The 12362-nt window shown below is 42.0% G+C and overlaps 2 protein-coding genes across 3 annotated transcripts in view; one reads left to right on the top strand and one right to left on the bottom strand.

Annotated features, from left to right (window-relative positions):
* camk1b (calcium/calmodulin-dependent protein kinase Ib) overlaps window positions 1-2120 on the bottom strand; it is a 42302-nt gene extending 40182 nt beyond the window's left edge. Inside the window, exon 1 of one of the 2 annotated variants that reach the window (XM_086198917.1) lies at window positions 1965-2120. The gene's annotated coding sequence lies outside the window, so the exon portion shown is untranslated. The remainder of the gene's footprint in view (window positions 1-1964) is intronic. The other variant, XM_086198915.1, reaches the window with a different exon arrangement.
* Window positions 2121-5039: 2919 nt separating this feature from the next.
* nek4 (NIMA-related kinase 4) lies at window positions 5040-12315 on the top strand. Its single transcript, XM_086198912.1, has 16 exons — window positions 5040-5364; window positions 5997-6263; window positions 6340-6537; window positions 6616-6723; window positions 7112-7266; window positions 7403-7532; window positions 7895-8491; window positions 8570-8620; window positions 9381-9530; window positions 9814-9978; window positions 10204-10270; window positions 10797-10903; window positions 11023-11114; window positions 11218-11429; window positions 11520-11653; window positions 11758-12315. The coding sequence occupies exons 1-16, from the start codon at window positions 5278-5280 to the stop codon at window positions 11854-11856; spliced, it is 2619 nt and encodes an 872-aa protein (XP_086055038.1). The 5' UTR covers window positions 5040-5277; the 3' UTR covers window positions 11857-12315.
* The last annotated feature ends 47 nt before the right edge of the window (window positions 12316-12362 follow it).

Raw genomic sequence — 12362 nt, 5'->3', positions numbered from 1 at the left:
CAGTTTGAAGTCAAATCACCATCTGCTCCGTTAAATAACACTATGGAGGACCAGAGACCCTACTGAGTCATGAGTTGTGTTCACCTTCAGTATGTTTGCTCTTCTTTACAACTACGCTGCAGGGCTACAAAATCATCATCTTCCAGGACAGTGTGTGCTGCAGTGTGTACAGTAATGATAAAAGTGTGCTCAGAGCAACGTGAGCACAGGCCAGAGGTAATGCCTCAGAATTTACTGATGTATGACCAAAAGAAAAATGTTAAAATCTCTAAAAGTAGTCTGAACAGCAGACCTTATTTCAGACATTTAGCTGCAAATTCATAAAAAAAAAACAAAAAAAAAAACATCAACATTAAGACACCTGGACTTTTAACAATGTTAACTTATTTCTGGGGTTTAGGACTCCTTCATGCAACACTTTAAAGTCACCTAACATTTATTGGCTCCTAATCAGTAATCCCTATTGTTTAATTGCGGTACTAGGCCTGTAAATCTCAGGAATCTGTAGAGAAATGCATATCAACCACAGTGCGGAAAGAGCTGACACAACCAAAAATCCCATCACACAATTCACAAGAGGGAAAAGTGCTTTTTCCCAGAGTCACCTGAGTGTCTCAGTCCCTGTTTTGCAGCCAGAAATGTAGCGTGCTTAAAAGGTATGAACAAACAGCCTATGTAGTCATAGTTGGAGATCCCCTGTTCATTTAGTTATTTCTATCACCGTGTTTGCTATGTTGTCTGTCTGCAACCTGCCCCCTTCTCAATCACTGTACAGTAGATGCACCTGCTGGCAGAGGCACAAAGACATTTACTGACAACAGTCTGATTGGTCAGCCTGGTCATCAGTGTCAATGACGCACTGCAAATCTCCTTGAGCTTATCAATTGATAGGAGGAAGTGCAGGATCACACAAAGGGCTTAGATAAGAAGGTGCTTCTACAGAAGAGAGAAGGGGAAGTAAAAAAAGAAAAAGACAAACGGGTGAATAGGGTTTTAAAAATTACATAACACCAAACACCTCATATGATTACATACATTCAGACAATTCTCTCCTGTGTTATGTTTAAATATGCAAATGCCGCATGATCAAAGTTAATGATGCACACATTTGCAGACCAGAATCTGAAGTGTTGGCACAAGGGAGATCACAATTTTTGCTTAATTTTAGTTGACATTAAGGTTTTTACTAAGGAGGTTTGGATCACTCTTTCATTGCCCATAAATCAGAAAAAATATGTCAACAGCCATAAAAAGACCATGTTTTTAAGAATCCACCAGTCAGAAAGTAGTATTATTATTATTGAAGCAAAAATAGCCTAACATCTCAAAACTGGCCAGCGCACGAACAAAAACAAATAAATAAGTGCTTTTGACAACAGAGGCTGCCTAAAAATACTTCTGAGCCGGGAAAGCATTTGGAGAAAAAAAATCACACATTAAGTCAAACGTTTACCGAGAAAACCCTCACAACCTCTCTGCTTCAGGGATTAGCATCCTCGCATGAGCTGTCATTGAAGATAAAGCCTCCAGTAACAGAGGCTGCACTCTCGCAGGAAGCGGTCCAACTGTAGCCTGCCGCTAAGTTGGTTTACAGTACGAATCAACTGTAACATCACATCTCCCGCTTGATGCTAGAAACTCAAGCTTAGTGTGTCCGTCCTAGTATTACAATAACTACCGCTATAACTTCAGGAACGCTACTAGGAGTTGTTAATACAGACCTAATACGCAAGTTTATATGTAAAAAAAAAACAACAACAACCGTTTAAGCGAAACTAAAAGTCTTCGTCGACCGAGGTCAATGTAAAGCTCCTGTAAGCTAACCTACAGACTGGACGTCGCGCGGAGACGAGCTGCCAACTAGCCTGACGTCAACGTCTGCCTCCTTAACTATCAGTATATACTTCGAGGGGGAGACCTTATTGGAGTATAAGTCCTGCCAGTGTTATAACAGTCGCTCCTACCTGCAACTTCGGTGTCTGAGAGATCCGACGACCGCGTCCTGATAGCGTCGGTCTCTACAACTCCGAGCGAGCGCTCTCCTCACCAGCAGCGCTCTTCCTGACGTCACCCCGGGGCTGCACGGCAAACGGACCAATCAGAGACGGAGCTGTGCAGCTCAGGTAAGCAGCTCCTCTACACTATTGGCTGCCTCACTGGTAGGGTCGGTAGTTTACGGCAGATGTTATGGTTTAATTGTGTCTCAAATGCTAGATTCCACTTCATTTATTCTCATGGACACAAGTTGCAGAGTATCGTTAAAGGGTTTCAGTCTGCAGGTCAGATTTACGGTCAGTTTCAGCCAAATAGTTGTATTAGCCAACGTAATGACACTAAAACACACAAATGGAATCGACTTTTCTGTGTTGATGACATGAACACCTGCCAGATGCGCCTCTCGTCATCATGTCATAGAACTCGTGCAGTGTGTGCTTGTGGTGGTGTAGTGCGCCATCTAGTGGATTATAACAGCTCGAGCCAGTCATGCAAAGTTCACCACATTAGACAGCAACAGGCCATTCTTGGGAGGTCAAGGCGACCCCACTGTTTCAGGGCTGTCCTCCTCTCCCATCAATAATCACATTAATAGACACAACTGCACATCTCCACATACCCCGTATCCTTTTACAGTCTGTCTTTTTAAACATCATAAAACATGATGAGGGGAGTAAATTAATTGCCTACATTCTTTTTCTTGGATTAAAATGCAAAATTATCATTATTGTGGTACACCATTATTATAAAAAAAATATTTCGGGACCTTGGCATGAGTAAGATTCAGTTATTATAACTATCATTATTATTGTTGTTATTATTTTTATCATCTCACCTGAGCAAGACAATGGAGAGGATCATCCTCAACTACCTCCGCCCCTGGTGAATGCAGAGCTGGACACCCTGCTGTTTGCCTATCGTCCAGGCTTTTGTGTGGAAGATGCAATCATCTCCCTGGTGTACAGGTCTCTTTCACACCTAGTGACCCCAAGACATGATTCTCCATTGCTTTCAACACCATTCAGCCTGCACTGCTGAGGGGGAAACTGCAAGAGGCTGGAGTAGAGCACCACCTGGCTGCATGGACCATCAACTACCTCACCAACAGGCCACAATATGTGAGACTTCGGGACTGTGTGTCTGATGTGGTAGTCTGCAGTACAGGGGCCCCACAGGACATTGGGCTCTCCCCATTCCTCTTCACCCTCTGTACCTCAGACTTCAGACACAACACGGACGGCTGTCATATCCAGAATTTCTCTGGCAACACTGCCATTGTTGGACGGGTGACAGTGGGAACGACCTGGAGCACAGGGATGTTGTCACTGCCTTTGTTGACTGGGGTGGGTGAAACCACCTCCACATCAACGCCAGCAAGGAAATGGTAATCGAATTCCAGAGGAAGCCTCCACAGACCACATAGGTCAACATCCAGGGTACAGACATAGAAATCGTGGAGAACTAAAAGTACCTTGGTGTTCACCTCAACAACAAATATGACCGGTCCACAAATACAGATATAAGGTTTTTTTTCTTTTCTTTTCTTCAGATGAAGTAGTAGAATGATGTTAACAGAAAAAAAAAAAACCTTATATCATTGAGATGAGAAGACAAAATGAAAATCTTTGAGCCACAAATACAGATGTCCTGTACTAGAGGGGCCAGTGTTGCCTCCACCTACTGAGGAGGCTATGGTCCTTTGAGTGTGCAGGACTCTACCAAAGACCTTTTATGACACTGTAGTGGCATCTGCAGTGTTCGAGCAGTGGTCTGTTGGGGATCCGGGAGCACCGAGAGGGAGAGGAACAGGTTGAATAAGCTGGTCAGGAGGGCCAGCTCTGTTTTGGACTGTTCTCTGGACACCTTAAAGCAGGGTTCCCCAATTAGATTTCACCAAGGGCCAAATTCTGACCTGGCACCAAGCCGAGGGCCATAGCACCTGTGGAGCACATGGCGGCAGGGAGGGGGGCGCCACCGCACCCCCACTCCAGTGACAGTGCAGATACCAACGTTGAATCTCCACTTATAGTGCATTATAACATTATTATTAGTTGTGCCCTGGGATTCAGGAACACTGTTTGTGAGGGTCACACAAAGACAAATTGCACTCTGGAAACAAAAGTTGAATTTACAATCCCCCCCCCCCCCCCCCCAAAAAAAATCCTTTTTGCTCACAAGTTGGTGTGGGCCAGTCTGCGTCCTCTCGCGGGCCGCAAATGGCCCGTGGGCCGCCTATTGGGGAATCCTGCCTTGAAAGAAGTAGGGGAGAAGAGGATAATGGGCAAACCGATGTCCATCATGAACACCTCCCACCCCCTGCATGAGACCATGTAGTCCCTCAGCAGCTCCTTCAGTAGCAGACTGCCGCAGCCTCAGTGCAAGAAGCAGCGCTTCTGCAGATCCTTCCTCCTATTAGCTGGCAGGCTTTTCAACAGGAAAACGTCTGAAGGTTCACACCTCCTCTGTCCATTTCACCAGTCAGTATGAGCTACACTGTTCACTGCAAATGATATATTGACTCTATCAGTCTTTTCATCTTAGCACCAATCTTTGTTGTGCAATTCTTCAACCATACTGTGTCCATATAAGTGCAATACGAAACTAGCAGTTGTGTATAAACTTATCCTGTTTATTATTTTCATACTCTTTGTACATATATATTTTTTAACTTGTCTGTTTATCTTATTTAAGTTTCCTTGCACTATTTTCTGTCTTTTGTCCCCCATGCTGCAGTAAGAACAGAATTTTCAGAGTACGGGATGAATAAAGTTTATATTATCTTATTTTAATAATTATCATTGTTGTTATTAGTAGTACAGGTCGTAGGAGTTGAAGAAGTAGTAGGATTTTATTCATTCGTTCATGTCTTTATAGTCAAAATATCTAATTTGAAAACAAAAACTGATGAGCAAACTTCATAAAAGTGTGTTCTTTCGTAGTCTTGATTGCAGGTAAAGGAGAGTGTAGCCGGACGCTAGATGGCGCCGTGCTGCTGATCGAGCAGTGATTTCAGCCTGGACCTTCTCACCGTCGTTGACAGTAAGCTGCCAGTTGCCTAGTGACCAAACTCTCCGCCGCTGTTTCTGCTGCTGATTTCCTGCGTTTTCAAATCCCCGTCGCTGCTGGCACTGGACTAACCACGATTCAAAGTTTATCGAGCAGATTCCAGACGTTTATGTCGTGTTTTCACCAGGGGAATGGGCCGTAACTACTCCGTTAATCTCGCCGGGTTTTTCGCGTAACGTCAGCGTTTTCAGGCCGCTTTTATGAAGAGTCCCGAAGATGAATAATTACATTTTCATCAGGGTCGTAGGCAAAGGGAGCTATGGAGAAGTGAACTTGGTTAAACACAAAACAGACCGAAAACAGGTGAGAAACAAAATGTATGTATGGAGGATAAAACGTGTGAGAAACACTTTAATCATATTATGTTTAAACTGGACTTTTAGGGAGACCCTCCAAGAGCTAGCATCAAGTTAGCTTAAGTCTGCTAACAGTTAAGTGTTTGTTTACGTGCGGGAAACGGAGCTGAGATTTATGGAGAGAACTTAATTACGTCAATAATGCTAATATAACATTTTTTGAATATATAATCGACAAGAAACATTCTGTATTGCTTAAAATCAGGCTTGATAGAGATAGAACAGATGCTTCACAACTTCTCCATGTCCATTTCATCCTTCAGTCGTGATGTAATTTTAATTAAGTTATAGAGGAACAAAAATAAAATACTCATTACATGATATCTTCCAGTGACCACATTTGTGTCAATTCATGCCGTTCAAGTGTATTAATCCCTCATTTACAACTTATAACCAGTGTTTTTGTGTTGACTCTCAGTCAGCTCCTGCCAAATGATCTTTATTCCCCTCATTATATGACTTTGGATATTTCATTCATTTATTTGTCCTCATTAATGTATCTGGTTCTCTATTTTCAACTTTGGATAAGGGAGTATTATCATTTTGTCCTTGACCTCCCCCCCCCTTTTTTTTTTTTAGTATGTCATAAAGAAGCTAAATTTAACCACCTCCTCGAAGCGGGAACGACGGGCTGCAGAGCAAGAGGCACAACTTTTGTCCGAGTTACGACATCCCAACATTGTGACATACCGGGAGTCTTGGGAAGGAGTCGACCTACAGCTTTACATTGTGATGGGTTTCTGTGAAGGTGGCGACCTCTATCACAGACTCAAGCAGCAAAAGGGGGAACTTTTACCTGAAAGGCAGGTGGTGGAGTGGTTTGTTCAGATTGCCATGGCGCTCCAGGTACGTTCTAATAATGTGAAGTCAAATCATTTTTTCTTTGAGTGCATCGTGTTTTAAATTCTTTTTTGTTCTTTAGTACCTGCATGAGAGGAACATTCTTCATCGGGACCTTAAAACGCAGAACATTTTCTTGACAAAGACCAACATTATCAAAGTCGGAGACCTTGGCATCGCTCGAGTGTTGGAGAACCAGAATGATATGGCGAGCACACTCATAGGGACGCCTTACTACATGAGTCCTGAACTCTTTTCTAATAAGCCCTATAACCACAAGGTATGTTGGTTAATTTTTACACAATGTATTTTTACCTGGATGGGAACTACTTTATATTGAGTATATTTTCTTTTCCAGTCAGATGTGTGGGCCCTGGGTTGCTGTGTGTATGAAATGTCAACACTTAAACATGCCTTCAATGCCAAGGACATGAATTCACTGGTCTATCGCATTGTGGAGGGAAAGGTAGGTGTGACCCTCTTCAGTATATGCGATTTCCAAGGCTAGACTGGAATCAGTGGCTCTCTATTGTAAGCTGCAAATGAGGTTATTTCTTGTTCAGCAAAGAAGTAGGAAGATTTTAATGGTTAATTTGGTAACTACCTCATCTTCAATAGCTTAGAAACTTACTGTTCAAACCAAATAATTATTCATTAAGATAAAAGTTTGAAAGCATTGTGATGTTATTTTAAGTCATATTGCCCAACCATAACTTCTGCCATCTTCGTCTGATATCAGTTTCTTTTTCTCCTGTTATTGTAGCATATTGATTTTTGATCAGCCATAAATATTCATAAAAGTAGTGTCACAATGAATCATATCCTTGTCTCTTTTTTCCTGCTTTTCCCATCAGTTGCCACAGATGCCCAGTAAGTATGACCCCCAGCTGGGGGATCTGATTAAGAGCATGCTGTGTAAGCGACCTGATGACAGGCCTGAAGTCAAAATGATCCTGCGGCAACCCTATATCAAACGACAAATTGCAATGTTCCTCGAGGCCACCAAAGAGTAAGAACATAGACAAAACACCTTCCTTTATTCGAAGATATTCAATTCCCACATTTCTTACTTTTTTCTGCACATTACAGTTTGAATACAGTTCTTCTCCTCTTCTAAGGTATTTGTGTTTGTTCTGGTTGGTCAGGAAAACCGCCCTGTCAAGAAAAAAGGCTGGTGGCGGCAGCAGTGATTTTAGACCCAACAGTGTATCGTCTGTGGCTCCACCTCAGCCGAAACCTGAGAGGCTTCCTGAACCTCAAGCCAGGGTGAAACGGGTGAGTTACTAAAGCTTTCTCTGTCATCCAATGTTACATTTATCTCAAGTTTCACATCCGTCAGTATAGAGTCGACCTAAAATCCTTTCAGTTTTCATTTCATTACGGGTCATAATATCATAATAATAATAATTTTAAAAATACCATATGTAGCAATGTTATTGGAGACTTGTATCATACCCTGAAAAAGACAAGTGGAAAGTGCTGTGACAAATCATGAATGAGCGCCATTTTTATTCTCAGTATTTCATTTTGATTTCTCCTGGTCATCCAGGTAATAAAATGTCCAGTCTGGTGAACTACTGTGGTTATATTATATTTTGCATTGGCTCTCTGTTTATTCTACCCACTTCCATCACCAGAAAGAAGAGAAACCACTCCACCATAAAGTTCGGAATGGCGCCAGAGACATACCTCTACCACCCAAACCCTCTTCACCTGACTCTCTTAAAAACAGCGTCACATCCCTGGCAACCATTAGCAACATTAACATAGATGTCCAGGAGGAAGCAGACCAGATAAAGGGACAGGTGCAGGAGCCGCAGCCGTCTGTGTTCTGCGGTCAGGCAGGTAATAATCAGGCGGCTCCAAGCGTGGACAAAGAAAGCAGACGACGAGGGAAACAGGATCCCTCTCCCCCTCGGAAGACTGTTTCAAGCAGGAAGGCTGGAGTTGAGAGGAAGGCCTCTAATGGGTTAATAGACATTCATCCACAGGCCACACTAAAACCTGGAGATACATATTCGGTGTCTGAAAAGAAGCAGGTGGCAGATAGTGATGAGAGGGACGACACCATGGAGTTACTTAAAGAGGCTGACATGCAGAACCCAAAGCTAGAGGTTAGTTATCCTGAGAGGAGATCTGCACACAAACCCAATGTAGAAAACATCCTGAGGGTGAATACAGAGGATAGAAATGACACTGGAGCTGAAACACACCACCATACCTCAGACATGCAAGTAAGTTCTTTAATACAGATTTGCTTCTTTTGTTTGTTTATGAAGTATTCTCATTGATTATGTCTGTGCTTTTTTTAGGAATACTTTGAATCTACTGAAAAGCTGCTAGAACCATTTCCTCCAACACTGGTGAGAATTAAAATTCTTACACTCATTCCATGAGCTCTTACCAGAATAATGCTAACAAGCTGCTTAAGGCTCGACATTCTAGAGTCCTTGTCGTTCAACAAATGTGCGGTAGAACATTGAATGTTTTTACACTCAAGCCAGCAGATCGTAACAGAGGATCAAGTGATTCTCAGATCACCCCAAACGAAAAACACAAGCTGATGATCCACTGTGATGACATCTGATTATCTCCACCAAGGAGCTCATGTGATCATGACTGTTAAATCATAAAGTTGCGGATCTTGACTCTATTTGGTAGGGTTATGGAATTTATGTTTGGGAGCAATCCATAAGAGGTTGGAACTGATCCAGAACCGATGTCATATCACTTAGGTGGAGGTAGGCGATCGTCAAAGGCCTTCTGATTCTAAATGTGTTGAAAGCTTAAAACAGTTTGTATTGTCCACTCCATGAATTGCTACAAATCCTCCGGTGGTATTAATTTTTCACGTTGTCACTGTTATGCCACACCGCAGTGTTTACTACAAAATCATGAACTGAACTCTTTCAAAAGTGTTTCTGCAATTGTTTTTCCATGTATGTACCCTGGGCATACATTACAAATCCTGTTAGTATTGGTGTGTTTTCACTGAAATCTAGGAAATTTGATGTCAGACAGACTCATGTACTGGTGGCGGATGTACACGTTCAACACACGAGAGGAGGAAGTTGTCTCGTACTGTGTGAGGATTTTTGCCTCAGTGTAAATGTATTTGTTTAGGAGCCTGTTAACGAGGAAGCTGCTGTACAAATCAGTGAACGCGGTCTGACCGCTCCATGCCAAACTGCCCCAAACATTTCATCAGATCTCCCCACCTCATATCAGAATAGAGGGAAGGACATGAGACGGAAACATGGAGACCAGGACAAGGTAAAGCTCGAGACAGTAGCACATGTTTGGTGGCATTTTTACCATTTATGAGTCATTTGGTTAGTTACAAAATATATGTTTATTTTTCAGTGAGTCTTAAGTGTGAGGTCATTTTTTTTCCTATGTAAGAGTCAGATACTTTCATGAATGGACACAAAGTTGTTGTTTTGTTTTTTTTTACTGCAGCTGTGGCCTAACAGTAACTTGATAAATGTGAATAACAGATTAATATCAGATTATTAACAGTCTACAAAGTTTATTAATAAATGTTTCTTGTGGTCAGTCTAAGGTGGCAACTCCCAGACCTTTACCACCAGTTCCTGTTGAAAGACTCACTGTGGAGGGGCGGAAGAGAGGCCGGGCGAGTGCAGAGAGCAAGAAGGCCACTGTGACTGCAACTGCTATGTCAGTTAGTTCCAACAAAAATGGAGGCTCGATTCTACCACAGGTGAGACCTTTCTTCCAATAATCCAACAATAAACTCTTTTTATACTCACATTCTTGATACTTGGTTTGGTATGATGTATCACACTATCTTTCAAAGGAGGATCTTTAAAAGAAAATCATTGTCATTATTATTACTTTGTATTTGCAAATCAGTGATGCTGATTCTGGAAACATTCTTGCTAAAATCAGAAAATTATCAGTCAAAGAATGTGTTCTGAATTTCTAGGATCGCCCTCTCACTGCTAGAGAGAGAAGACGATTGAGGCAGTCCCAAGACACTGCCATCCAGTCAGGTACATGGTGTGTGTGAACACTGCACTGTTCTAGTTGGAATTCCCCTGTAGAACTCGGCATTCTTCGCTCCCCTCGGCATTCCTCTGTCTCTTTTGTCATTCACCTGTTGTATATTTTGAGTAATCTAACCATCTTAACATAGATAAGATGGTCCAGAGACTTGTGAATAAAGATACTGTTACCCCTTTCTTTCTGATTCCGGGTCTTTTTCTGCGCTATGTAATTTGAGCTGACCAGCTAAACTAATGCTAGTTTATAATGCTGCTTTCAGGTGCTAGAAGTTAGCTGGGAAATCTCTTGTGCAAAACACTACAGACTGTGCACAGAGAAAGCTAAGAAGAGGAAAAAGAATTGTGAGACCCTTTCCTACTGCTAGTCAGTTGGTCAGTCTGTATAACATAAGCTGTTAGCAACTGCTTTTAAACTCACACAACTGCTACAGGTCCAAATCAGTGGTCAGGGTAATGAGCCAATAATGGATGGGGGTTCTGATACTAGATTTTTCTTGATAATGTATTTCTCCAGGAGCTGTAAGACGAGCATCTTATGATGTCACGTCCACCAAGATTGAGCACCACAATGTCCCAGGTACCAGATCCGTTCCAGACTCCATCACTGAGACCAGCTGTAAGGTACAGACGCTCTCTTCCGTTCAGTTTTGTATTGTTGTGTTGTGAAAATACTGCATGTTCCTTGTTTGTGATGTCATGAAATCATAGTCATAATGGTTGTGTGTGTTTAACACATGCAGCAGGATAAGTTGCTGGAGCGAAGGTCAGATGATGATGAATTCAGCTCATCCACAAGCTCCACAGAGCGTTCAGAGGGAGACGGGAGTGAAAGGTGAGAGCGCGCACCTGCATCATTTGCTCCAGGCAGCCTTTAAACACACATTTGCTGTTCAACATTGTGAAAATTCAAACTGATATATATTGTTTCCCTGCAGGAAGACTGAATGCAACGACATGAAGGATTTAGTTCACATGATGACCCAGACTTTGGGGATGGATGGTGGAGACAGTGTCACTGAGGTGGAAAAGTCTGGTTCTACATCACTGCAAGAATTTAGACTTAACAGGAAGTACAGGGACACCCTGGTGCTTCATGGGAAAGCTCGAGAAGAAGCAGAGAACTTATCACTGGGAGAAATACCTATAGGTTTGATCTTTTTGTGAAATTCTATTGTCATCACTCAGCCATCATGGTGTGTTCGAGGTTTTTGTTTTTTGTTTTTCCTCTCTCTTAAAGGCTCCCCATCTGGTCCAGCCAAGATAAGACGAGCCATAGAACACCTGAGAACAAATGTGGTGAAAGGACTGGGGGTCAAGCTGCTGGACAGAGTCCTGGAAATTATGGAGGAGGAGGATGAGCGAAAACGAGAGGTATGCTTTTAAAAAGCATAATACAGAACTCTTTACACATCTGTGAATGTTCAAAATGAATTCAGTTTTCCTTAATTTCTCCAAAATTCATTTTCTGGCTGCAGCTGTGCCTTCGTGACCAGATGGGGGAAGAGAAGTACCAAACTTATGCTGTAATGGTGCGACAGCTGAAATTCTTTGAAGAGATTGCCTTCAAGGTTTAGAGAAGAAAAATTTCCGTTGATGCAATTTGATATTACTTGAGAATTTGCTGAGAAAGTAAGCATCATGATAGCTGTCATTAAACAGGAAACTGCAATAGGTCAGCTTCCTGTACTGAGAAAGATTCCTGCCAAGACGATGCTTGTGAAGCATTGCCATTCCTCCCTCCTGCATATATTCTATACAGGATTCTCATGTAGGCATCTGCCCCTGTGCCAGCAATCTTATGTAAATAACTTTTTTAAAAACACTCTAGTTTTGTAATTGTCAGGATGCCTATGCAAACATTCATTTCGTGTTTACTTGCTGTAGAGTAGTACTCAGTTTATTTATATGTCAAATACCACAATTGTTTAATTATGTTGCATCTTTTTAAGGCACTTGTTTTCATGTTTGTACTCTGTCCCATTTTCTCATTATAAATCATGTAATGTAGATACATTGTAGATATTAATGATGTAATTATTTCTAATAAATTCCAATTGAATCATTTTGATTTGTTGAGTAT

Source organism: Aulostomus chinensis, chromosome 3, assembly GCF_037954235.1.
Source record: "Aulostomus chinensis isolate RoL2024-O1b breed Wild chromosome 3, RoL_Achi_v1.0, whole genome shotgun sequence".
NCBI lineage: Eukaryota > Metazoa > Chordata > Actinopteri > Syngnathiformes > Aulostomidae > Aulostomus > Aulostomus chinensis.
This window is presented reverse-complemented; position numbering and strand designations above follow the sequence as displayed.